The sequence below is a fragment of the Pygoscelis adeliae genome, unplaced genomic scaffold, assembly GCF_000699105.1.
Source record: "Pygoscelis adeliae isolate BGI_AS28 unplaced genomic scaffold, ASM69910v1 Scaffold74, whole genome shotgun sequence".
Classification (NCBI taxonomy): Eukaryota; Metazoa; Chordata; class Aves; order Sphenisciformes; family Spheniscidae; genus Pygoscelis; species Pygoscelis adeliae.
This window is the reverse complement of record NW_008824665.1, coordinates 3,055,397-3,072,127: the sequence shown is the minus strand read 5'-3', so window position 1 is coordinate 3,072,127 and position 16,731 is coordinate 3,055,397. Positions and strand designations below refer to the sequence as shown.

Below are 16,731 nucleotides of genomic sequence, written 5' to 3'. Positions count from 1 at the left end.
GTGGAGGTTACAAAAAGAACAAGAACATTGAGCAACAGTGATGAAAAGGAAATGCTGCCATAAAACAATCTGGTTACACCTGAGAACAGAATGACAAAAATTCTGAAGTCATTTTAGCTTGGCAGAAAATGATCATCTATTTCTTGGTCCATTCGGTACTGCTAACAGCCCAGAATTGTGCAGTATCATATTAGGTCATCAAGAGGTAACTAATGATAAAGCAAACAATAAGTGACAGGCAGAAAAAACAAGCTTATTAATGGTAATTTATGTGAAACTTATGAAATGGAGAAAGGGAGAAGATACCAAAAAAATATTGAAGCTTCAAGCCAAGGTAAACAAAGTATTTCACAGCACAATAAGAAAATGTAACAAGGCAATATTAAGAAATACATAGAGAGAGGTAACAGAGGAGAATTCCCTCTCCAACATACACATTGTTTAACCTACAGCTATAGGGGAAATGATGGCCTTGAGATAAACGGGCAAATTTCCAGGGACTTTCCCCATTTGTTCAACTAACTGGGTGCAAACAATTCATTCAGTCAAGCTAAGAAGAGCAAGGGAGGTGAAGGGGTGGGATGTGCTTGTTAGAACCACTTCAGATGCCCGAGTTGAGAGGCAATCTCTTTTGAGTGACTATAGGAAGCGTCAGCCAAATGCAACTCAGGAGCTCTACCATCACTGCCAACTGCTCCACAGCTGCGCTTGAGTACGTGATCCTCAGAGTCGTCAACAATCTTGTCAATACTTCACCCCAACGTATTGCCTCATAGCCACTGGCCCTTCTGCAGCACAAGCCATGCAGACAGGAGCTGCTAAGCAGTCTAGGGGCAGATGTCCATGAGAGATAGAAAGGCACTCGATGCCTTCATGCCCAGTCTGAACACAGCCTCCTCCAAAGGGAAGGCAGAACTTGCCTGTTCTTGTCTAGCTCTTTGCCTGGACAAGATAATTTCTTATGTCATGAAGATAGAGACAGAGGACTCAACAAGTCTGGTGTCCTTTTTATGGACCCACATAGTCTTACAGCCTTTTTTCCAGAATTTTTCAAAACCGCACGCTCACCTGAATTAAAACTCAGAAACTTTGCTACTAACAGAGACTTGCAGAAACCCCACCTCTTTCGACAGTGCCAAAGACATGTAAAGAGAGCTCCTGTGGATAGCTTCTCATTGTGCAGAAACAAAATTAATCTGTCTAGATGACTTTGAAGTCCCTTCTGCTGTAAGCAGCCTTCTTCCTACCTACCGCAGAAATTAAATTAGGAATGGGCTTAAGAAAAGGTCTTCTCAGCTGCAATAAAATCAAATCAAAATGTTTGGTTATAACCAAAGTCTTTGCTATGATAGAAGTTGTCCCTATTGTAAACGTGTTCTGAGAAACACACCCTGTTGTAAGCTAAATGAGAGTTTCTTGTAGAAGCCCACTGAGATCACATCAGCCTATTTCTGACCAACTCCTCCCTCAGGAAGGGCATTTTCCTCACCATCCTGCAACATAAAATGCAGTCAAGCCTTCACTTAAGAGATGAGAGAGATCAGCTCTTCGCAACAATCACCTGCTTCCCTTCCTTTGGGGAAGGCTACAGCAGCGGTGAGCGAGATCCAGCAGTATCTGCTAGTCGGTGTGCTGGAGAGCTTCTACTGCAGGCCTTCCTTTGGAGCATGAAGACCCAACTTGTGGCACTGACGGAAGACTACCGTCTAACTGCAAACAGAAGCAAAGCACGTGCACCGATGCTGGCCAATCAAAGTAAGGCCTTCCAAATATTAGCCAGCAGTTGTTTCCTATTATCTAGAAGTCCTCAGCTGGCATCGTATTCCTTCGCTCATGTTCCCCATCAAGTCCCAGGGAGCCCTAGTGAGCTCTTTACCGAGACTGACACCTGTGACGGTTTATATTCAGCGTACCTACAGGAACAGCAGAGGAGTGATGGGCTACAACATTAGCTGACATTGTGCAGATTTGACTCTCGTTCTTATTCAGGGAAAAAGGAGCAGATGGTCAATGCAAAATCTCAGGACAGTGCCAGACTGCCTCCCTGTGTCTGTGTGGTTATGCAAGCTTGAGCAAAACCAATATAGATAGGGTGTAAAGTATGATTACAGAACGTAACGGTGACATTCACTGCACAACTTACACAAGGTAACGTCTATACATGGCACAAGATGAAGACACTTCGTTTGAAATAGCAGCCATATTCACATTCTCAGAGTTGATAAACTCATGCTGCTAGACAAATCTGTCTATTTTTCAGCATCAGCATAGCTGCAGTCAGACCACCGATACATCATAGCCTGGACACAGAAACAGATTATGGAACAACAGCAGGAAGCATACGTGTTTACTTGGGGTAGACATGACTTTCAAAGATAATTCCCTCCGCGTAGCGGGACAATCCACTGTGTTGGCATATTGTTCACTTCATCACTGTTCTTACACAGAATGCTCATGCCCAGAAAAAACACGATTCACCTTCAGCTACTTCCTTCTCCTCTTGAATGAGGATCTTGCCATTGTGGTCCACGCTTGTGTCACCTTCAGGATGAATTAGTGCAACATTTTCTACCCCAAAGGTTGCAAAAAGGTCAAGATGAAAGCTGTGGCTGATTCATCATGTAGCAGTTCTCCAGTTCAGAAGTGAACACACAAAGCATATCCCACTGGTCCTCTGTGGTCTGTATTAGCTTTTCCCCCAGCTACAGAACAGAATCAGGATACTGGTCTTCTAACATGTCCAAGCTATCACAATGACAACTTGAAAATACAGAAAAGAAACAATAAACTGCATTTTGATAGAAAAATTGTGTTTAAAACCTGAAGTCTGCTAAAGCATTGCACAGGATCTGTCAGCAATCAGCTAATTGCAAGTTTCTTGGTATACAGAGCTGCCAGCTAGAAGATTCAGATATGTCCCATACAGTCAATAACAAATAGAGACATATAATTTTAAATTACTCAAAATATGATCTTCTCTGAACCATTAGAAACAGAAGAACCTCTTCTCACTCCATCCAGAAGACACTCCATCTTAAATCACTACTACTCTAGATTAAAAGTAAATGAAAATGCATATCTCTATCTGCAGCCCTAGTCATTTAAGGGAGCGATTTAATTGCCCAAATGCAGGCAACTTAGAGCCCTGTATGATGTCCTAGACTACCCATGACAAGGTAAGTTCCAAGCCTTACAGGAGAGGTACACTTTCTGGAGCAACAGAAAAGATGCCCTTTACACTTAGGATGACCCAATGAACATGGAGCTGAATCCCAGGCCTACTTCAGCGCCTCTGAATTCCAAGCTAAAACACAATTACTCCAATAAACCGGATATTCTGGTTAACCTGTGTCAGTTATTCTGGTTTAAACAGAACAATTTTACAAGTGCTAAATTCAAAGAGACTTTTTTTTTTTCTTCCTTAAAAAAGCTGGCTCATTGGAAAAAGTTAGAAATCAAATGCTCATCCAGACAGACATTTTTATTTTTGTCTTATCACTGGAAACATGCGGTGCCGAATTCAGCTCCCAGTTACACGACCGGAGACTGCAGTAACTGTGCTTGCATCCACTGAGCCAGAGCGGTTACTCCTGCAGAACAGCAGTGAGTTTGCAATTCTGAATATTCCCACTGGGGATACTAGATGTCTTCCTCGTCAGCAAAACCCCATTTGCATGACCCGACCCTGCTCCTGCCTCCTTTCCCAAGCTTGGGTTAGCACCACATCACAGCCTTTCTGTTTAAGCACTGGGGCTGAAGAAGAGGCATCTATCCCTGGCGAGCAACACTTCTCCTTGTCTCCCCTGCATACAGCAGCACCAAAACTTGTATAAAAAGCCCATCAAAAGCCATCCAAAACCTTTCCACTTCAGAGTAAAACACTACCCTCCCCTCAAAGTACACAAAACTCTGCACGAGCTTTGTGCAGCTATAAATGAAGCCACTGCCTGTCTCCTGTGAAGAACCAACCCCTGATTTTCACTGGCATGCCCATTTCTTTGAGAAATGCAAAGAGGCCCTGGGGAACGGCTGCCACGCTCTCCCAGCGATGCTCTGGGAGCAGACTTTACCAGTCAATGCTGCCTAGCACAGGGGAGGGATGGTGACATGAGCCCTTCACAACATTCTTCAAACAGGATTCTTTTACCAAGTGCCTCAGCAGCAAAGACACATGTTCAGACTTCTTCTCTGAAGGATATGGTTAAGTGTTAAGAAGTCAATTGTTTTGACCTCAAAAATCCTCAGTATTTTCTCTGTATTTTTTTTCTTCTCACAACACAACAGAAGCAAATTGCTGCAGAGGGAAGACCATTTATTTCCATGAAGCAGAGGGAAGAAAATTTACATGAATAAAACTTTAGAAGCTACATTGTGCAAGACAAATTATATGGGTCCAAGATGTTCACACTTCAAGGCAGAGCCCAACCACTAACCAGTACGTATCAGAAAACCTTCTGAGGATCATTCCCAAACGCTGGTTGCTGTTTCGCCCAAATGACCTTGACTATCTACATGCCCCAACCTCTGAACACCAACTGGCAACCAGTGTTGCTATTTGTCCTCATGCTTCCTTATAAAACTACTATAAAGTGACTCCAACCACAACCCCGAAGGGAGTATGCATACATCAGAAGGTTTGTCAGCTCTTATTCTATAATGGCAATCGTACCTGCTGTACATTTTCAAATCACGTAGACCATTCATTTCAACCCTTATGGAAGCCCCACTGCAGCAATTCAGAACATGTACACAAACTTGTTAAACTGCTAGAGATTTACAGCTCTTTGAACAAACAAACACAAAATCCAGTTCCTTTGTTTTAGCCTTATTATAAAACAAGACCTAAAACATATGCTCCAAAAAATGTTCAACGTGCCATTCTACCTCACCAAACTATCTGAAGTTTGCATTTTGAAACTGAGCAGAAATCTATCTGTCATAAGTTGTATTTTTAGAGCCTGGAATGGGCAGTGACTACTGCACAGGACTCATCAGCACCTTGGTTTGCAGCTTGGCCCATCCTGGTTAAAAGCACACCAAAAAAAAATCTGGCTTGTGGTTTTTATTTTCACTCTAACTGCTCAGACACCTTAGTACATTCTTTCTTAATTAGCAATACTTCTATAACATTCAGTAATTATGTACTGTACTGAAAAGATCCGATGGGTCTTTTTTTTTTTTCTTTCCTTCATCTGAAACACTTTGTCATCTTGGCTAAGGAAAGTGCAACTGAAGACTTCGTGGAATAATGTTTTAAGTTACAAACAATGGATTAGAACCGATGCAATACAGAACCCTAAGGCTTTAAGGTTTTTACTTCATTCGAACGTCACACATGTATCATCTCTACTACATTTTTCCCTTTAGCTTATTGCCCAAGGTCCGATTGTGAAATAATGTAATGCAATAACTGGATGTCATAATGTCACTGAGCAGCTTTCCAAATGTTAGGCTGGACTTCTTGCCTGCCTGCCTTATTAGGTCTTACAGATACTTCTGTTTGTTGTTCCCATTTTTTATACCATCTATACTATTGATATTGTTTTTGATATACAATCTAGTGTAGGTCTAGCCTGGAGCTATTTAACTCTGAAAATTGCTGAACTTTGCCCCTATTAATGTTTAATTAATTAACTCAGTAATTCTACTGAGTTAAATGGTACTGTATAGCTTCAACTATGTCTGTACTTGTTTCCTTTCACTGTATTGCCCTAGTCAATTTTTACAAGTAATTAAATCCTTCATCAACCCTGAAATCATAGGACTGCACTGTACAGAGTAGCTTCATTCCTAAGCTTCAAAAACTTAAAAGACATCACCTTGATGCAGATTTTTATTAATTTTCTAAATTAATTCCAAAACTGTTTTTTTTTTTTTTGTCAAATTCCTCATAATTCTCTTTCACATAAACTTCTGATCAAATATAACCCTTCCCTCCTCCCCTATGTGCATCTCGAACTAATTCTAGTTGGTTAGAACAATAAGCAAAACACAATTTGATTTCAAATCATGCATTTTAGAATTAGAAGACAAATGAAAACGGACATTGTCTACTTAAAAATGGTAACTCTTTCCAGTTTGTTTTACAGTGCCTGCCAGTAACTATGAAAAATATTTTTGCTTTCATGGCCCAATGTATTTATTCCCTTGCAGCCTTTACTAACCGGTGAATTTCTCTTTTCAGTGTGAATTTTTCATATTGCAGCGTGAATGAAAACATTTCATAATTTTTAAGGGAATAATAATAAAAAAAAAAGGATTCAAACTAGGAAGTCCAGGGATAATTTTGAAGTTTGAGGTTTTTTTACCCCAAGGAAAAAAGACACAACTTTTTTTCTTGATTGAAGCTGCAGTCTTGGTTTGTCATTTCCTATATATAAATCTTCAGCTTCCTCAACTATTTGGTTATCTCCTAAAGCATTTCTCATTGATTCTATTATATCAGTCACTGGAGGCTGATCTAAACAGTTTCAGTTCTTCTTTCAGTTCTTATGAAAAACCTAGCTGTTATTGCTATTCTGCACTTTCCTTTTATATAAGTGGAGTTTTAATAACCGACTAGCTTTTACAGCATCCCTCTAGTAGCAGAGATGAGAGAGCAATACTTATTTTTTGGAAACAAAGAAATTATTTGGTCTCATTAGTGTCATTACTTCTCTCTGACAAAATTGCATGGTTAACTCCAGATAGTAAGTACCACTCCAAATCTATTGGTGGCTCTGGATGTAATTTTCAAAGGAACGAACAGAGGAAGGGAGCAGGAAATAGCATTATTGCCATTTTGCAGCACAAAATGACAACCGTTTTAACAGTGATGTTAACACAGCATATCTCAAAAAAAAGTGATGTTCATAATTCATTAAGAATGTGTGTGAGGGGCCTAGGCCTAGATTAGAAGAACATTTATTTGTTTTAGGTCTTTTGTAGTCAGTGGAGATGAACAAGATCCATCAGGGGACGCCTCAGGCTAGGGTGAAACCAGGCTTAAGTGATTGTTTTTTAAAGCCTCTTCAATTAGGATGCTGCTACTAATGGGTAGGTGCAAAGGAGTCATGATGCTTAAACTCCGTGTACTGTTAGCCAGTTGACTTACAAATTAAGCGTGGAAGCATGACTGTCTCCCAAAATAGTCTGCAGATACACAGCTCCCATGAGATTATTCTGTTAACTGTTTTCTAAAATCAAAAGAACATGCTCTTGTAACAGCAACAAAAATGCTAGAGTAGATAACACGGAGCTTTCCCTTGTTGTAACTGGGGACACTACAAAAGATGAAAGAAATGACAAAAAAATTCTTAGGAAGAAAAATTAAGAAGCAAGAAGGAAAATCTTTTTGAAGGGATCATGCAGACACACCATGTATAATTCAAAAGTGAAGACATCAAACAGTCAGTAAAAAAGCAGAGCCATGAAAATACTGCCTCTGCTGCAGGACAGAACTGATGATACCAATTTAAAAGAGAAGTTGTGCATTTTTCCTCTCTAAAGGATTTGCGTCAGGCCTAATACCGCAGGAAAGATGCGCTTCCCTCCACCAAAGGCAGAGCATTTATGAGTGTACATGTTGCAGTACGCTGTAGTAACTCCCAATTCCTAGGATCAGCCACAAAGACACCATTTCTCTTCAACCAAACTGGGAGATGAGCATTTTTTTGAAGCACAACAAAGAATCTAGTCTATCTAGCCATCATACAGTGAATTTATTATTATTCATACATTTATTTCCTGTACATTTTCTTACCTTATATTCTGAACCGAGGGATTTAACGTTTCATCCGGAACGTTACTGGTTACAGCTGCATGTCCTTCTGTGAGGGACTGCAATGGCTGCATTACGTGAACTGTCCGAAAAAGCTGAGTAGGATGTACTGGCTGCGGAGACTGCATTGTCCTCAAAACTTCTGAAGTCAAGCCAGGTGTCTGCTGCTGTACAACTTCTACATGCTCCTTCAGCTTTGCAGGCTTCGAGTTTCCTGTTTTTAGCACTGTGGTTGATCCTCCCTTTGTTCCCGCGTTTGCAGACGCTCTAGATCTGCTCGGCTGGTTTCTATTGGCCACAGGAGTTGAGAGCAGAGTTGAATCTGATGATTCAGTGCTAGGGCTCGCATCTTCATCATCTATATAGACGAGATCTTTTGGCATTTCTTTAAATTGATATACTAGGCGCTGACCTTCTACTTTAGCTAGTATTCCTCTTTGGTAATAGTATCTGTTTAAAGTGTACACACATCAAGTTACACAGTGTTTTTTGCCAAAAACCAAACAAAACAAAAAAAAAGGAAAAAAAAAGGCAACAAAACCCCCAGAAAATAAGACCAGTAGTAACAAGTAAACAATATTTTAAGTGCCTAGTTTCTTCATTATAAAGGAGTGGCCAATTTAATAGCGTATTTTTTCCTCAAACAACTTTCTTTTACTGGTATTTCTTGTCACCTTTTAATTTCAACCTCGGATAACTTCTGAGGAGAAAGAGAAGAACTCCGTGATTTGGCACCTCTGCTATCAACTCATACTCTTTAAAAGTTGCATGAAACTTGTAATTCTCCTCTTGACTCATACAGTTCTTTCAGTTACCTGAATTCACGCTTATTCATCAGTGAGCACAGGCAGACATTTTAGCTACAACAAAGCAAAGGGAATAGGACAGGAGAGCGCTACTTCTGTTATATTTACAAATTAATATGACAATTTGAAATCATGCACACCGAGGTGAGGGGTGAAGGGAAATGAAAAGAAATGCATAGCTGCTCAGTTGGACAATTATCAATCAGCAGGTAAGACTGAATCTTCGTGGATGTCTGCTTATTTTGCAGTCTTTTATGGATGAGAAAAATCCCAGCCTGACAGGCAGAAGCACATGAGAAGATGTTTTAAAACTGTCTGTATATTCAAGTTTAGAGAAGCGCAACCAGACCTGAATTCTAAAACTGTATCTTCCACTGGAAACGGGATCATTTGCACCAAGTAGAAATAACTTCATTAGTACACCTGAATTGAGGATTTTTTGGAGGAAAGAGATTCGAATTTTATGTAAAAGGCTTGCCCCACTTGAAATCTTCAGTCTCTTACTTTGTCTGTGGCTGACTGTGAAGATGCAGTTTTTGCAGCAGCACTGAAAATGTCTGAGCTGAGACTGAAGGTGACTGATTTGGGGTTGAGGTTAGTAAGGGTTACTTTTAGTTAGCTTATTTATTTTGCCGAAATAATTTCTTCATTTCCCAAATGGACAGAATACTAACTCTTTTCTGTTGTTACACAAATTAGATGAGGCATTTAATGCATGCAAACACTAAGGCAACAGAAACAGTCTATTATTAAAAATGCACATACCTGAGAGCTCTACCCATTGTTTCGTAATTCATGTCAGGTTTGTTTTTGTGTTTTCCCCACAACCTGGACACAGCCTTGGAATCTACCAGTTTGAAAATGCCCTTCTCTCTTTGAGTCCATTTGATATATTTAGGACACGTAGCTTTGTCCTGGAGCAGTGCTAGTAAGAACTCCCAGAGATAAATTGTATTTCCTAAGATAAAAGTATTTCAGTGCACAGAAAAAAAAAAAAGAAAAAATATTAGTTGACCATATTTTATTAATGATGTAAATAATCTAAAAATTAAGAAGCTGGTATCTTTATGAATACACTGTAATAAATCATCAAGACTAGGAAATAGTGATGGAAGGGCAACGGAAGGGATTCTCGTTAGTTATTACAATCTGGGTGCCCAAACACCCTAGCCATTGTCTGTAACGTACAGAGTAAGGTACCAGTCAACCTACAGTCACCCCATTCCAACCACCAACGTTAGATACCGTTAGTCACCTATGTGCACACTTCCCTCCTGCCTAATCCAGTTACAGAAGCAGTCCCTATTGCTTTACCTCAATTAGGAACATGTTCAGGTCCATCCTCTGAAAATGCTGGAAATTAAGCCCTTGCTTAAATACTTTGCTGAATTGAGGTGAGTGTTATAATCCTTTAAAAGGCTAAATAAAATCCTTACTTTTAGCAATTAGATTTATACGGGGCAATCAGTGGCATATGCTGAGGTAGGCAAACCTTCAAGAATAAAGTTCAGAAAAAGATTTTTATTTCTTTTTAATCCAGTGAGCGCTTGCACTTGCTCCTAGACAACTTTCAAATTTCATTTTACAAACAAGCAGGCACAAACACTTATATATGGAAATCCATCACATCTGTTCAGTGTTTACCACATAAAAAAGAAACAGTATTAAAATCACAGATTGTAAATACTTAAAACTACTACAAAATTTGCGTATTGTTTTTTTCCGAAAGCACACTGAAGGAGTCTAAACACATATAACTAATGAGACCCTTTTCCTGCTTTTTTTTAAGGCTTTTGGTGTCTGGTGTTCTTTTGGACGCTTGAAGCTGCACGTAAGCTTCTTAGTGATCTGTTGTTAGTCTGAGAAAGGAAGAAAAAACTTCTTGTATGAAAGTATCACCTCCCACAAGTAGCCATGCAAAAGCACAGCAAGGACAACATGTGCACATTTCTTCAGTTTCACAAAAAATGATGCCCAGTGCATCAGAAGTTGACAGGATCTATTTTGTTAGCTTCAGTTTAACCCGGCACTTTTTTCAACTTTAATAACCACCACTCTGAACTTTTTTCAACACGAGGAGGTGTCTTTCAAATTAAAGCTCCCATACTACTGTATTATAATCTATATTTCGCAAATATTCAGCGAAGTCATCAGCACTGGCAGTACAAAATGTTAACAGCTCCTTCGGCAGGTGGAAACTTGAAAAGTGAGCATCCCTAGAGAAAAAACACTGCCTTTGCAACAGATGTCTCCCAGCTAACATGAAACGGTCAGCCTGTTTGCCTTCAGATACCCCGAAGGCAAAGGTTAAGACTGCTTAGGCAAGACACAACGTCAGCCAGGAGTGAGAGCATTCCCAGCCACTTACCATTTAATCCAGGGTGCTTTTGTTGTAGTCTAGACTAAAAATGCTCAGCGGCATCAAGGCAGTCTGAAAATTTGTCACTGTTTAGCCACTGAAAATCACTGTGAAGAGGACTGTCTGCGAAAACCGTCTGCTTTACTCACAGGCAGAATTTTTAACCTCCTCTGAGTCACAGCAGAAGACGACATATGTAGAGAACTCAGTTTTCTCCATGCATCACATCAAATAATTATATGGAGGGCTTGGTATTTTAGCATTCCTTAGGGAAACATTGTGGATACTGAGAGCCAGGCAACTCTCATAATTTTCTAGCTGCTTTCCTGCCATGGCCGGTTATATTAATACCCCTTTTACTTCAATTCTGTGTTCTTCAAAATGCTAAACAAATGCTCTTGTGGTAGCTTTTTTCGTAACAGGCAGTGGTTTCAGTCAACACACTCCTTTTTAATTCCTTCTGAATTAGCAATTTTGTAGCAACGGACAAATGTGAAATATGGTGTATCCTTGCTATCATTGATAGAAACACTAGACTCTTCTGCCTTTTAATTTTGTGACTACCTGCTTTAATATTTTCTATTATTTCATTTGAGCACTACCTGGAGGTTCCTCTGATACTTCTCTTTCATTTTTACTTAAAAATCAGGTTTTAATTATAAAAAAAAAGCAGCAACAATGCACACTCAAAATTGCTGGCATTAACCTGTTAAATACTTATTGCTTGCAAACAAGTCTTTATTTCCTGTTACTGCAGAAAATCCCTCTTCAAAAGAAAAAAAAACCATACTCATTTGTCAGTGTAGTGATTTTTCTGATTTCAAGAGAGTCTGACATTCTTATGCCACCACCTTCCAGGTTTGGCTGGCTTCTGTCCTGGCAAGTATTGCACAGCATGCAAGCGCATCAGTCCCCAGGCGTGCATGCAGGCACTTGCGGTGACAGAGGGGAGGCTCATTTCCAGCTCCCGCTGAGCACAGCAGAACTTGGTGGGGGCCGGGGCATCAGGCTGCCATTCAAACACCAGCCCGGGGAACGGGTGCGGGTGCTGGACCCAACAGCAAAGCAACCGAGCTGTTGACAAAACTGACAGGCACTACTGAACAGTTCAGTCTGGAGGAAATGATTTATTGTATCAGTTATGCGGTATATATTTTCTTTCTTCCCTTTAAAAACAGGAGGAATGAAAGAAGTATCAAAAATGCAAGGTTTTTGCCCAAGTCTTCAAGCTGCGTTATAGCTTCCCCCAAAATTTAGGGCTTGGTACTTCCTCCTGCCAACTGGCAGCCTTGATTAGCTCCTCATGCAGAATTAGACACACACAGATGGAAAACGTTTTCAAAGATCATCTGTCAAAATAACCACAGCCCAAGAAACCCTAACACAATGCAAAGCACTCCCCAGGACTTCACTCAAAACACAGCAGCCTCCGAGGGAGATTGAAGAGTTCCCAAGAACCCTTGCTACTAAAGTGACAAATACATTATTCCCCCCAGGAACTGGGTATTTCACCAAGAAGTCTCGTGCACTAATTTTTTACTTGCCTTAAGATAAGATGTTAACTACCCCTGAGCATAAGACCTGGTTTTACATCACAAGAAAATTAGCGAACATTTTCTTTTTACATCACAAATGTTTTCTTTTTACAGGTCACTCAGAAACAATGTTCTTTTAAAAACTTCAGTGACAACTCTTTGACTTACCCTTTCCATCTTTGTTTTTCTTTTTCACAGATATGTTTGGAGTTGTAGTAGGGGATTCAGGACGAGACGGTTTCGGCTTCTTCCCTGAAATAAACCACCAGCAAGTCAAACTGCAGTTTAAAAAAAGGAAATAAAAAAGAACAAGGACCTAAAAAGGGAAGAGATTTGTTTCCTCAATTCAGAGAGGATTCAATTTCCAGCAAGTTAGGAGCTCAGTTCTGTGCTGAACTTCTTCAATTTCTACAGCAGGATTGGACCCCCTATGCTCTTAGGGTACTTCTGGTAAAGATCATGCTCACTTTTCCAAAGTCCATGTACCTTGGAAACTTCTGTGGCTTTTTAGGTACTTCTAAGAGCACTTAAAACAGTAGAGATGAGAATAAGCTATTAACTGTGGACAAGAGTTTAAACAGGAAAAGCTAGATAAAATACAGAGCACTATCTTGTCCGCTCATCACCAAAATGGAACTTAGGGATAAAACAAGATTGTCTGCTTGTTTACGAGATTGGAAGTCTCCACTGATAGCGGCAAACTATACTGTCATGCAAAGATGACATTTTTCAGTCCTATTGTCTTTTACGCCTTTCTCAACAGTGCTACAGGTAAAGGAAAGTCACTTGTTTGCTTGTTAAGACCAGCAGAACCAGTAACAGGCTCTGAAAAAAACACCGGTTTTTAAAGTCATAAGCATGGTGGCTCTATCTGGTGAGGAAGACTGAAAGGAAGAAGCTAGTTAGAACCAATGACAAGTATGAAGAGCATTGATTTGAAAATGTTGAAAAATCAACTACCTAAACATAAGTGGAGTAAAAAACGTAAGTCATGCTGGAGTATTTTTCAGTATAAAACCTTGAACCTATTCCTTTAGTAGTTCTCATACTTGCAATGTCAGCTTTTACAGGTAATGTAATTAATCAGAAACCTTCAGAACTTTCTTATGAAATAAAATTTTCTCTTATCAGGTTTTGCAGTGACCCCTTAGGACACTGACAATACCTAAATTATTCACGTACTACCTCTGCTCTTTTGAGAGGCAGAATAGACCAACCAGACACAGGACTCAGAGAAACATATTTCTAGTCCTACTGTCATAATTAAAGATCTAAAGAAAAGTATTTTTCTTTTTCTCTAGTTATTGCATTTCCAAAGAGTTTATGTTCTACGGAGGTAAGACCAATAGGCCTGTGCAATCCCGTACACTATGATGTTCCACTTTTTGGTTTTGTTTTTAGGGGCTGCTTTAGTAAGGAAATGGCTCTGCTGCAGAGTAAGAGTGAGGGTTTTTCACTAGCTCTGAAAAAAAATGCTCAGTGCCAGCCTGCACTGTCTGCTTTGTTCTCTAGACTTCCAGGTATCTATAAAGAAGTCATAAGAAACACTGGCTTGAACACTCACCTTTTCATATTAGCAGTCTTGCTAAGTCCACCTTTGCACCTTTTTCTTTCTCTTTTTTTTGACAAGGCATGGGGGAGGATGGCTAGCTAGTTGAGAGCGCTACAGTGAGGAAACTCTAGTAATGCCTGGAGTCCTCTAATTTTCTTGCTTCTGTTCAGACAGGATTCATGACTGACGATGGGACACAAAGTTCAGCCATCGTCTTGACCAGTAATGTCTTCCTCGATTTGAATGAAGATGGGAGGGAGGAAATCCTACAAGTTTTTTTTTCATATATCATCCTATGAAGGGATCAAGAACTACTGCAGTACATTTTTAGCAGCTTTGTTCCACTCACCATTATTGGTTGCAGAAATGTCTGTTTTCCCTAAAATATCTAGATGAAGTCACTCTTGTATAGATCAGCTTCTACTGCACAAGAAGTCCGCCAGGGTAACTTTGGCTGAGTGCTCTTCTCCCCTTAGAGTTGTGTCATGGGAAGACTCTGTTGGGTGCTCATCTCATTTCCTCTTGTAGAGGTGTAAGTGTATGCCATTAAGGAGTGGGGAGTGTTATTTTGATGTAATTAATTACCTTGTGTCCAAATGAGATCAGGTCTTAAAAGAAAATGAAGTGGATGAGGGCTCAATTAGGTCATGACTGAACTACTACTGGTCAACTTCAGGAAACATAAGTACCAATCACATATAATTTATGCACTTCTGATTAGGGATAAGCTAGGCTACTAAATACGAATACTACTGCTACAACAATTCTAGGCTCTCTTACCTCAGCCTAGCCTACTTCAAGACATCCTAGATGGACAATCCTCTACCAGAAATCCATCCAAAATTAGAGATCAGTGAAGAATGTGAAACTTGTTTACAGAAAGGTATTGATGTTACTGCTCTATATCTAGGCCAGAGATACTTAAGATGATGGTTTTAGACTACACTGTGAGCTATAATCTCCAGGCGCTGACTGATACCATCAAAAACACAGTTAACAGAGACACACAAGATATGTTTCCTTTGTTTAAAAGAAGATATTTTCTGAAAACACATTAAGCGTTTGCACGCTTCCTCCTTTGGTTCAATAGAGCATGAATTTGTTACCTTTCAGAGTACATGACTAAATTCCTTTTTAGGAGAGAATTTTATAAAGAGGAAGGTTGAAGAATGTGCAAGAGCTAAGACTTATCTGGGGCTACTGTCATTTTGTATAGCTAATTGAATTTATAACTGGTATTTCCACCTTCCTATTTCCATGGTTGCAAAAAGACTTCCGGTTAGAAATTCATGCTACAAATTAATGTGATATTTAGAAAGTGAGATGCTCATCTTGATTAAATGTTTTATACCACACCAGAAAAAGTTCAGTACATTTTCTTGCACTGTTTTCAGTGGGTTTTGTTAAAAAAAAAAAAAAAAAAGTATGTAAAAATATACTGAACAGTATATATCTAAAATATAATGTGTATACGACTTATGTGACCACCTACTGCCAGATACCTCCCATAGCAAAAATGGGACTGAAGGTATTAGTACAGCAAATTTCCAAGTTTCTTTCTCTGACATCCCTTTGTTTTTCCTGTCCTGATCTGTAGTTGGGCAGCTCATGACGTTCATGAGTACAAACATCATGCTAAACACAGTTTTGGAGTTAAGCAGATGGGTGGATACAGCTCTCCTGCTGCAGCAGTAAGGCCCACAAGGAAAGGAAGTGAAATCACCCCATCGCTTCTGGAGAACATTTTCTTGGAGGAGCTCTACTTGGCAGTGCCATTCTGGCTCAGTTAGCTAGCAATGCTCTGCACAATGCAACCCTACAAGTTTAGCTGATGGGTTATATATGCTAGAAGTCTATAAAATCATGAGTGGTATGGATAAGGCAAAATGACCGTAGTCCTTTGCCGTGCCACAAAACTGACCAAAGGAAGGGAAACAGATTGCACTTAAAAAAAACCCAAACAAAAACAAAAAATCCCACCCACACACTGCACGTCATCCTGAAATGCACTACAAAATTAACAACATTTTGCAGTAATTGTTGTACACCCATGCCTTACAAATCCCTGGACATTTTGAAGTAACACTTCAGCATCGCTCAGACCAGACCGTCTACCTCATGAAGTCTCAACTTCATCAAAAACTAGCAGTTAATGAAACACTAAGCTGATGCGTCTTTTCTAGTATTTTTTCTATCCAATGTAACTGTCAAAAACAAACACGCACATTTGCTGTGAAGCAACTGGTTTTCTAACCTACAGCTAGGGAGGAGGAAGGAGTGGGAGTAAGCAGAAGCACAACACGAAAGAGGGTATGAATGCATCAAGCCAAAGAGGTTAAATGTCTGGCAGACAGCAGCTCCTTGTTTTGACCCACATAGCAGCCAACATTAAAAAGAAGAAGAAAAGAAAAGAACAAAACCATAAAACCAGTTTAGAATCCTCTTACGGTTGGTTATCTCACAGTAGTGTGCACAGTACGGTAGTTTCCCCCGCAGCACTCTCGGGGCAGCTGCTGGTAAAGCTCTCCTCCACAGCGGTTTCAGTTCAGCTTTCTTACGGGAATCGGAGACTTCCCGACCCACACCCGTCCCTACCAGACCTTGTGACACACATGGGGCTCAGGAGGCTTCCCCAAGGTTTCCACAGGACAGTACACTCTCACAGATAATGACTCCCAACATTTGGGGGTATGATGGTTGCATTAGCAGCAAAAATGCAC

At 40.0% G+C, this 16,731-nt stretch overlaps 1 protein-coding gene across 1 annotated transcript in view; it reads right to left on the bottom strand.

Annotated features, from left to right (window-relative positions):
• Window positions 1-16,731, bottom strand: part of ELF1 (E74-like factor 1 (ets domain transcription factor)) — a 40,775-nt gene that overhangs the window by 5,093 nt on the left and 18,951 nt on the right. The window contains exons 6-8 of the mRNA XM_009322858.1: window positions 12,628-12,711; window positions 9,331-9,523; window positions 7,742-8,209 (exon numbers count right to left, since the gene is read on the bottom strand). Coding sequence (XP_009321133.1) covers window positions 7,742-8,209; window positions 9,331-9,523; window positions 12,628-12,711 — 745 coding nt within the window. The remainder of the gene's footprint in view (window positions 1-7,741; window positions 8,210-9,330; window positions 9,524-12,627; window positions 12,712-16,731) is intronic.